The 9,980-nt window shown below is 43.7% G+C and overlaps 1 protein-coding gene across 2 annotated transcripts; it reads left to right on the forward strand.

Annotated features, from left to right (window-relative positions):
* The first annotated feature begins 332 nt into the window (after positions 1–332).
* On the forward strand, positions 333–8,951 carry cdc6 (cell division cycle 6 homolog (S. cerevisiae)). Of its 2 annotated transcripts, XM_034687582.1 has the most exons (12): positions 335–517; positions 3,043–3,358; positions 3,498–3,743; positions 3,856–4,055; positions 4,159–4,307; positions 5,989–6,095; positions 6,212–6,351; positions 6,438–6,538; positions 6,667–6,734; positions 6,816–6,994; positions 8,285–8,425; positions 8,589–8,951. In XM_034687582.1, the coding sequence occupies exons 2-12, from the start codon at positions 3,055–3,057 to the stop codon at positions 8,679–8,681; spliced, it is 1,728 nt and encodes a 575-aa protein (XP_034543473.1). In that variant the 5' UTR covers positions 335–517; positions 3,043–3,054; the 3' UTR covers positions 8,682–8,951. The 2 variants fall into 2 exon arrangements, with proteins under 2 accessions (XP_034543472.1, XP_034543473.1); XM_034687581.1 differs by having other exon boundaries at positions 333–517; positions 6,667–6,994.
* The last annotated feature ends 1,029 nt before the right edge of the window (positions 8,952–9,980 follow it).

Raw genomic sequence — 9,980 nt, forward strand, 5'->3', positions numbered from 1 at the left:
AAATGTGAAGAAGATCACAAATATTCCTCTAAATGTGATAAAAAAAAAAGTGACTTTAAAAAATTCACTCTACATTTTTATGATGTGTTGGAGCTACATGTGGAGAAATGTTGATGTTATTTTCGGTGAGCACAACTTTACAAACGGCGCCCCGTAATGAAAAACACCAACATTAGAGTTCCCGGGAAAATAAAACACCGCCAAAACAGTCCTGTTGAAACTCCCGCCACAGACCCGTTCCCGGCCTCCCAACAGTGACGTCACATCCTGCGACATCAGCCAATGAACGTAGAGCAAACTGTTCTGATGGCGCGGAACGGACCAATCAGAGAGCAGCAGCGGGAAACAGCTGATCGAACAGGAGGAAGATTTGGCGCTAGATTGAAGACATTACACTCCTCTGTGAACAGCCTGCAGGATCCACATCAGAAGAAGAAGAAGAGAGTCTGAAGGACCAGAGAGCTCAGAGAAACCCTCTAACTCTCAGCTGAGGACACTTCTCTTCACCTTCACCAAGGTAACTCTTTAAATCCTCTTTACTTCCTGTCTCTGTGGAGAAACTCTGAAACATGTTCTTCTTCTTCGTCTCTTTGAGAGTCTTTGTTTTGTTAGGTCGTCGTCTCAAACTCACAGATCTGATCCTTTCTCACTGAAACATCTAAAACTGTTTCTTTAGATGGATCCTGATGGACCCAGTCTGTGTTTTAGTCTTTAATCCAGACCTGTTCATGTTTAAACCGGTTCGGTTTCACCCCTCCATCTGGAGCTCAGATCTGTTGGCGCCATTTAATGATCTCACTATTGTTTGCTCTGCTGGATTCTCCTCCAAAGATCCCCTCAGCCTTACATTTACAGAGTTTAAATTAATATACAAGTTAAAAGAAGAAGATGATAGACTTTAAATCATATATTTACTGTGTTGGATTCTTTATATTGTATTTCCTGATGTGAGAAGATGACTCTACAATATGTGAGAGGGGGAGTAATCGAGTTTGTGGTGCTTACATTACAAAGAAGACAACATTAAAGCACATCAACAATCTGATCTGAACATCTTCAGAGTAAATAAATACTTTGTTGTATAGCCAATTAAAGCAAATCTGAACAGTTTTCTGCTCAAATATGACATTTTACAAGACTTTTGTTGGCATAAGAATTTAAAAACATGTATAGATAGTTTATTTATACGTGCATAGGAAGAATAAAACAAATGGAACCAGATAAAATGTAAAATAATGTAAGGTTTTACGATTTAAAGTAAGTCTAGTGTGTTTTATGAAGCTTGAGGCGACATTTCAACTTCTTATCGTCAATAATAAACATAAAAGATTAACGTTATCACATTTAATATTACGATTAGTTTTGTAAACATGCAGAGCGTTCTAACGTATTGGTTCCCAGGTATATCGTCCATGTTAAAGGCTCTGTGAGGAGTTTAGAAATGGCTGAGAAACAGACTGAAAATGATACTGATGCCTCTTTATAACCTTCAATAGCTGACACCTTCTCTGTTGTCATTTTTAATGCCTGAAACCGCCCTGGGGGGGTAGGTGTCAGACCAGAGGATGGACATCTTTTCATGGAAAATAATCACATTGCCTGATAAAGTTGACTGTTGAACAGAACAGGATGAGGCTTTTGTTGAAAACACTACTTTTGCATGTATAGGACAAGAGATAAGAGGTATCACTTTGTCCACAAGGGGGCGCCAGAATCAATACAAAACAAAAGTTCCTCACAGCACCTTTAAAGAACAAGGGCTGGGGTCGTAAGGTACACTACCGGTCAAAAGTTTTAGAACATCCCCATTTTTTAACGTTTTTTTTATTGAAAATGACGCAGTTCAATGTCTTATTTGAGCTCGAAAATGAAAACACCGAACAAATAGAATCAAAACTAGATCATGGAATCAATTCATAAACCAAAATGTACTCTAAACGTTTGACTCATCGAAGGAGTCACCTGTGGCACCTTTTTCTGGCTATTTATTTTAGAAGAAGAACGTAGAAGAACACACTTTATTAATCCCCAGGGGGAAATTCAATTTTATTAAGCAACACATTACTTCCTGGAGTACAACACAGTTCAAATATTGCTCACGAGGGTGCGGTACCACAGTGTGTTCCAGCACTACCTTTATGCAGACAGAGGGGGTTGGAAGTAATCAAGGACAGTTGGGACACCTGTAAGAATTGGTAGCACCAACTTTCAAGGCTTGGCTAATCTCATTTGCTGCAGAACAGCAACCTATTTCTTGTTCCCCGAAAAACGCCTTTTCATATAATTCTGAAATATACATTGATTTTTCAGTTTTGTGTGATCTTACCTTTTTTTTTTTAAACTTCTGACAGTTCACCACTAACCGCTGTACCATTTCAAGCTATTCAATGGATGTGAACTGCTTGGATTTCAATAACAAAGTGGGAAAATTGGGGTGTTCTAAATCTTTCGACCGGTAGTGTAGCTCGTAGTACGATAAGATACCCAATCACAAGGGAACTCAGTTAAAGGTACAGTGTGTAGCTTTTAGAGGCGCTGTACCTTTAAGAGAGCCGAGTTATCTTCATATTTAAAGACAGGTTTGATAACTGATAATCTAACGCTCTTCATATTAAGAGACACATCATGGTTTCCCATGTGTCCGGCTCCTCCGACAGTATCAATCAATCTTTATTTGTATCGCGCCAAATCACAACAAACGTTATCTCAAGACGCTTTTACAAACATAGGAGGTCTAGACCACTCTATGTCAAATTATGAACAGAGACCCAACACCAAGACAGGGTAAGACTCAGTCTGACCCCACTTTAATCCATCATGAGCATTACACCTCACAGTATTTAGCTAGTTACAGTGGAGAGGAAAAACTTCCTTTAACAGGCAGAAACCTCCAGCAGGACCAGACTCATGTTAGACAGCCATCTACTGAGACCGTGTTGGAGAGAGGGAGATGAAGAGAGAGATGATAGTGATGAGACGAGTAGTAGAAGCTGTTGCCTTCGGAGTCCAGTATTAACAGATGGTCTCTGCTTCATGTTTCAGATCACAGTCATCATGCCGAGCACGCGCTCTAAGGGTCAGTCTCAGCCCACGCTGTCATACCCTCGCCGCAAATCCTGCAGGGTTTCCTCCTGCCCCAAAGAGTCCCAGCTGGACACATCTCCAGCTCCCTCGCCGTCTAAGCTCCAACCCAAACACCTCTCCCCGGCCCTGACCCGGATCACGCCGCTCTCCCCGAGACGACCCGTCGACAGGCCGACCCTGCTGTCACCGAAACTCCGGGTAGCTCAACAGCAGCTCCCCCCCTCGTCTCCGGGCCTCATGACACGGCTTCCACTCAGCCCGAGGAAACGCACAGGTGAGAGACTCGGACTTGTTTAGTCCTCACAGACTCTGAAGAACGTTTCCCAGCTGTCTTGAGATCCTGTTGACGACCTTAAAGAAAGAAAACTAACCTCAGTATCCACCGCTCCCCCTCCCTCTCTCTCTCTCCTCAGGCGATGATAACGGCTGTAACCTCGGCCCGGCTCTCCTGGGATCACCTCCCAAACAGAGCAAGTCTTCCCTGGCCTCGCCCCGAAAACTCGCCTTCGATGAGAACTCTCCCGCCTCAGCTCGTCGAAAGCTGGTCCCTCTCTCGCCCGCTGCCAAGTCGTCCCCGAGGAGGCAGGAGACGCCTGTTGGAAGCCCGACGCGTCTCCACTCTGAGAAGAAGCTGCCAGTGGCTCGCCTCTTTGCAGAAAGTGAGTTTGGAGGTTTGATTTCATCTTCTGAAATCTGAGTTAAAGCTGCAGCATTTTATTTATCAGGACCCCTCTCCTCTAAGTTTCTCCACTTCTTCTTCTTCTCCTCCAGAGTCGAGGTTTCTGAGCGTGAAGCAGGCGCTCCACACCGCCGTCCCTGAGCGCCTCCTGTCCAGGGAGGCGGAGCGGGCGTCCATTAAGTCCTTCCTGGAGGAGAAGGTGCTGCAGCGTCTCCCGGGCAGCATCTACATCTCAGGAGCTCCGGGCACCGGCAAGACGGCCTGCTTCAACTGTGTGCTGCAGGAGATGAAGGTACGTACGTGTGACTGAGTGAGACCCAGTGTGGGATCAGATCTTCATTTAATGATGTCCTCATTGATGGTTGAGGTCTAACGTGTGTGTTCTGACCCGCCAGGCCGAGCTAACGTCCGTTCAGACCGTGGTGGTGAACTGTATGACTCTCAGGAGCTCACACGCCATCTTCCCTCTGCTGGCCGACAAGCTGAAAGCACCAGGCGGGCAGAACGGACTGAAGAAGTTCCTGACAGCCCCAGGGCCCGCTGTGTGAGTACCTGACCCATGTGACATGAAGGGGTAAAAATCAGCTCCTGAAAGAGTGACAGATTCAGCATATTTATGGAAGCTTCTCTGGCCATGAAAATACCTTTTACAACATCTCTGGCTTCAGCATTGTTTAATTAAAGTTTCTCAAGTCCCAACATTATTTAGTTGAAGCTTCTCTGACCTCAATATTCAACTCCATACCCATCTACTCTGCAATAATTTATATGAACAATTCCAGTCTGGTTTCCGTCCCCTCCATAGCACTGAAACAGCACTTATCAAAATCACCAATGACCTCCTCCTTGCTGCTGACTCCAGTTCACTATCACTAGTGTGGCCTTCGACACTATTTCACACACCATTCTGCTGAACCGGCTCTCCTCCATAGACATCACTAATACACCCCTCAACTGGTTTCATTCATACCTTTCAGGCCGTACTCAGTTCATTCAACTTAAATCATTCACCTCCCGTCCAGTCCCCGTCACCACAGGTGTGCCCCAGGGCTCTCTTCTGGGGCCCCTGCTGTTCATCATCTACCTCCTCCCCCTCTGGTCACATCTTCCGTAAACATCATATTCACTTCCACTGCTACGCGGATGACACCCAGCTCTACCTCTCCACTAAACCTGACTCCTCACTTCCACCTTCTTCCCTCACTGATTGTCTCCTTGAAATAAAATCTTGGTTCACCTCAAACTTCCTCAAATTAAACAGCAATAAAACTCAACTTCTTCTAATTGGCACAAAATCTACATTAAACAAACTCCATTACTTCTCTATTCCCATCGACAACTCGCCCCTCTTCCCCTCAGGTTAAGAGTCTGGGTGTCATCCTCGACAGCGCCCTCTCCTTCACCTCCCATATCAACCACGTCACCCGCTCCGCCTACTTTCACCTCTGCAATATTAACCGTCTCCGTCCTTCACTCACTCCCCACTCCACGGCCGTTCTTGTTCACAGCCTCGTCACCTCCCGTTTGGACTATTGCAACTCCCTTCTGTTTGGCCTCCCCCACAAAACCCTCCATAAACTACAACAGGTTAAACACTCATCACACGCACCGCCTCCATCCACCACATTACACCCACCCTGCAACAGCTCCACTGGCTCCCCATCACAGACCGGATCAACTACAAAATACTTCTCCTCACCTTCAAATCCAAACACAACCTCACCCCTCCATATCTCTCTGACCTCCTCCATACTGACACACCCCTCAGATCCTCATCCTCCATCCACCTCACTGAGCCTTCAGCCGCTCTGCTCCCCAGCTCTGGAACTCTCTCCCACCTGACCTCTGTGACACTGACTCACTCCCACATTTTAAATCCAAACTCAAAACTCATCTGTTTAAACTGGATTACTCCATCTGACCACAACTCCTCTGTCCATTCACTTAACACTTTTTAAATTGTGTTTTATTTCCTGTTTGTTATTTAAACTCTGTTTTAATGTTGTAAGGTGACCTTGAGTGCCAAGAAAGGCGCCTATAAATAAAATGCATTATTATTATTATTAATAATATTATTTAATGAAGCTTCTCTGGCCACTAAACTCTCTAAATTAGCACCTCTGACCACAACAGTGTTCAATTAGAGCTTCTTCAGCCACAACATCATGTAATTGCAGCTTCTCTGGCCACAAAACAAACCTGACTCGTCCCCCCTCTGTCCTCAGGCTGCTGGTTCTGGATGAGATGGATCAGCTGGACAGCAAAGCTCAGGACGTCCTCTACACCATCTTTGAGTGGCCGTACCTTCCCAAGTCTCGCCTCTGTCTCGTCGGTAAGAGTCTCACCTGTTAGCGGAGAGACGGGAACAAACGTCTGACCGCATGTTCCTCTTTTTGTGTCCTCGTTTGAACCGTTTCCTAACTGAGCTCATCTTTAATGTTCTCACAGGTATCGCCAACGCTCTGGATCTCACAGACCGCATCCTCCCCAGACTTCAAGCTCGCCCTCACTGTCGCCCCCTGCTGTTACACTTCCCTCCTTACAGCCGGCAGGAGCTCGCCGCCATCGTGCAGGACAGGCTCGCACAGGTAAACGCCAACCGCTTTGTTCCCCTCATTTCAAAATCCTACACCCAGAGTTCCTGGTCTTGATTTGTTCCTGTTCCTCCTCTCAGGCGTCGGCTGAAGGGATCCTCGACGCCTCGGCGGTTCAGTTTTGCGCCCGGAAAGTGTCTGCGGTGTCTGGGGACGCTAGGAAGGCTCTGGACATCTGCAGGTACGAGTCTCTGCCTCTTAATATGAAAATCAACCTGGGTTATTTCTGCTGGATTTTAAATCTTTATCTCTCAACATGAAATATCTGTCAACTTCACAAACTTACTGAAACGTTTGTTGTGTTTTCAGGAGAGCCGTGGAGGTCGTGGAGTCTGACGAGAGAAAGAAAGCATCAGACCCAAACTCTGAAGAGAAAGGTGAGCGTCACTGCGTCTCCTCACAGTCCGTTTCCTCCGACTCGACACATCAGACTAACTTCTTCTTCTTTCCTCCTGCAGCCACGCGGGTCAGCCTCCCTCAGGTGGCACGGGTACTGTCGGAGGTTTACGGGGACCGGATGGCGTCTCAGAGCGGCGGCACGGACGGAGAGAGTTTCCCCCTGCAGCAGAAGCTCCTGGTCTGCTGCCTGCTGCTGCTCATACGCAACGGGAAGAGCAAAGAGGTCGTCCTCGGGAAGGTGAGAGACTGAACTTTATGTGACGCTCATTTCTCTACCTGAGACACTTTCAGCAAATCAAGACTTCTGAAGGGTGTGAAACGTCATTATCAAGTTTTTCTATCACATTATGGAGATATTTCACATTCTCATGAATTAAAAAAAATATTTAAAGTTATTTCACAAACTGAGAAGAGCTCAAACACAAACACAGTCCACACAATTTAAGCCGAAAAACCCAATTAGACAATTTTTTAAAAGCCTTTAAAGAGAAATTTTGTGCTCCTGTGTTTTTTAACATTTTTGACGCAATCTTTTCTACTCATGATAAAAACAATCAAACTCAAAACCAAAATCTGTAACACCAATTTTTTTTTTCTCCGAATGTTCATTTTTTTTTTCATGCTTTGTTCAATTTCATTATTTTTAACATTTACTTTTTAAGTAGCTTAAAATGTTAAAATTTGTGAACTTTTACCCAACATGTCTCAAACTGTGTTCAATTAGACATTTTTTTACTGCTTCTTTAAATTAAAACAATTAAAACAATTAAACTTAACTAAATCTAAAACAACAAAATCTGCAACACACTATTTATGCAAATTTTCATAATTTTTCATGTTTCGTTCAATTTAAATATTTTTAACATTTACTTTTCTTCGTTTAAAATGTTAAAATTTGTGAAATTTTACCCAATTGTCTCAAACTGTGTTCAATTAGACAATTTTTTATTGCTTATTTTCAAGAGAAACTGTAAACTCCTGTGTTTTTTAACATTTTCAACACTCTTTACCTCTCAAAAACAATTCAATTTAATCATATTGGAAACTCAAAAAATAAATCTAAAACAACAAAATCTGAAACGCACGTTTTTTTGTTGCGAATATTCATAATTGTTCATGTTTCGTTCAATTTCAATATTTTTAACATTTACTTTTATTCGTTTAAAATGTTAAAATTTGTGAAATGTCTCAAACTGTGTTCAATTAGACAATTTTTTACTGCTTCTTTACCTTTTAAAGAGAAACTTTACACTCCTGTGTTTTTTTTTTACATTTTCGACACTCTTTTCCTCTCAAAAACATAAATCTAAAACAACATATGTTTTTTTGTTGTGAATTTTTCAAAATCAAATATTTGACATTCGTAGGGACGAGGTTCAGCCGGCGTGAAGTCAGTATTCCTTTAAAATGTTAAAAAGATCCCTTCAGAGAGAGAGACTGATGAGTTTGTTTCTGCTGCTGTAGTTTTAAATAATGTCCAGCAGGGGGCGCTGCAGCATCATATTTAAACCCTGTGTTTGTGTTTCAGCTCCATGAGGTGTACAGCCGTCTGTGCGCTCAGAGGCAGGTGTCTGCGGTCGGGCAGGGCGAGTGTTTGTCTCTGTGCAGTCTGCTGGAGAGTCGAGGAATCATCGCTCTGAAGAAAGGGAAAGAGGCTCGACTCACCAAGGTAAAACATGAACATGGACATGAACACCAACACCAACATAAATATGAACACCAACATGAACACCAACATGAACACCAACATGAACACGTCTGTCCTCAGCTTCTTCTTTCTCATGAAGAGTTGAAGGACGTTTGGAGATCTGAGTGTTTCTTCTCTTCTTCAGGTGTTTCTGAAAATCGAGGAGAAAGACGTTGAAAACGCTCTGAAGGACCGGACCCTGCTGGGCAGCATCCTCTCTGCAGGACTCCCCTCATGATCCCTTATTTATTATTTTTATCAGATTTTTATTTTGAACACAGAAACCAGGATCTCCTCTGGTTGGTTCCTTTTTATTCTCGTTTTTGCTGAGAATCTGTACAGACTTTTACAAAGGTGGTTTTTGTTTTCCTCGTTCTGACGGGGACCATGAGTTTTTGAGGAATGTTGAGTCTTCTCGTCAGAAATGAACGACAGCTTCTGTTTCACTTTGGATTTGAACTGTTTCCATTTTCTGCTGTAAATAAACATTTCATGTACAGAATTTAAACCGACAGATTCCTCTTTCTTTCTTTTCACAAATCAACTTCTACAGCAGTCAGAAATTCAATCTTTATTTATAAAGCACCAAATCACAACAAACATCCCCCTCAGCAGGTCTAGACCGGACTCAATGTTCTATTATTAACAAAGACCCAACATCAAGACCGGATCAGATCTAGTCCCATCTTCCAGACAGGACTCAGTCTGATCTCATCTTAATCCACCATGAGCAGAGCACTTTGCAGCATTTAGCAAGTTACAGTGGCAAGGACAAACTTCCTTTAACAGGCAGAAACCTCCAGCAGGACCAGACTCATGTTAGACACACATCTGCTGAGACCGTGTTGGAGAGAGGGATAGAGGGAGATGAAGAGAGAGAGAGATGATAGTGGGGAGACGGATAGTAGTAGTTGTAGCAGCTGGAGTCTGGACCACGTCCACAGCAGCAGAGATCCAGAGGAACCTACGAGACAAGGGAGCTCAGGGACTCCAGAAAGGTCTAAGAAAAGAGAGAAGAGAGGGAGACCAGAAGAAAGAAAAAGAGGAGAAGAAATGGAGAAGGAAAGGATAGAAGGAAAGGAGGGGATAAGAAAAGGAGACATAAAGGATGAAGAAACATGGAAAGGAAAAAGAGAAAGATGGAGGGAAAGAGAGAAGGAAGGAAAGAAAGAAAGAAAGAATAAACCTACGAGACAAGGGAGCTCAGGGACTCCAGAAAGGTCTATGGTTAGTAACTTTAATGGGACAGGAAGAGTTAAAGTGAGAGACAGGCAGAGAGAGGAGAGAGAGGGAAAGACAGGATCCCAGTGTGTCAGGTCCCCCAGAAGTCTAGGAAATGAGGAAAGGAAAGGAAGACAGAAAAGAGGAAAGGATGGGAAGGAGGAAAGAAAAGGAATGGACTAAGAAAAGAGGACAGGAAAGGAGGAAATGAAGAAAGAAAGAAAAGAAGTAAGGAAGGAAGAAGGAAAGGAGGAAAGCAAGGAAGTAGGAAACAAGGAAAGGAAATCAGTACGACAGGAGGGCAGAAAGGAGGAAA

The sequence above is a fragment of the Notolabrus celidotus genome, chromosome 7 (assembly GCF_009762535.1).
Source record: "Notolabrus celidotus isolate fNotCel1 chromosome 7, fNotCel1.pri, whole genome shotgun sequence".
NCBI lineage: Eukaryota > Metazoa > Chordata > Actinopteri > Labriformes > Labridae > Notolabrus > Notolabrus celidotus.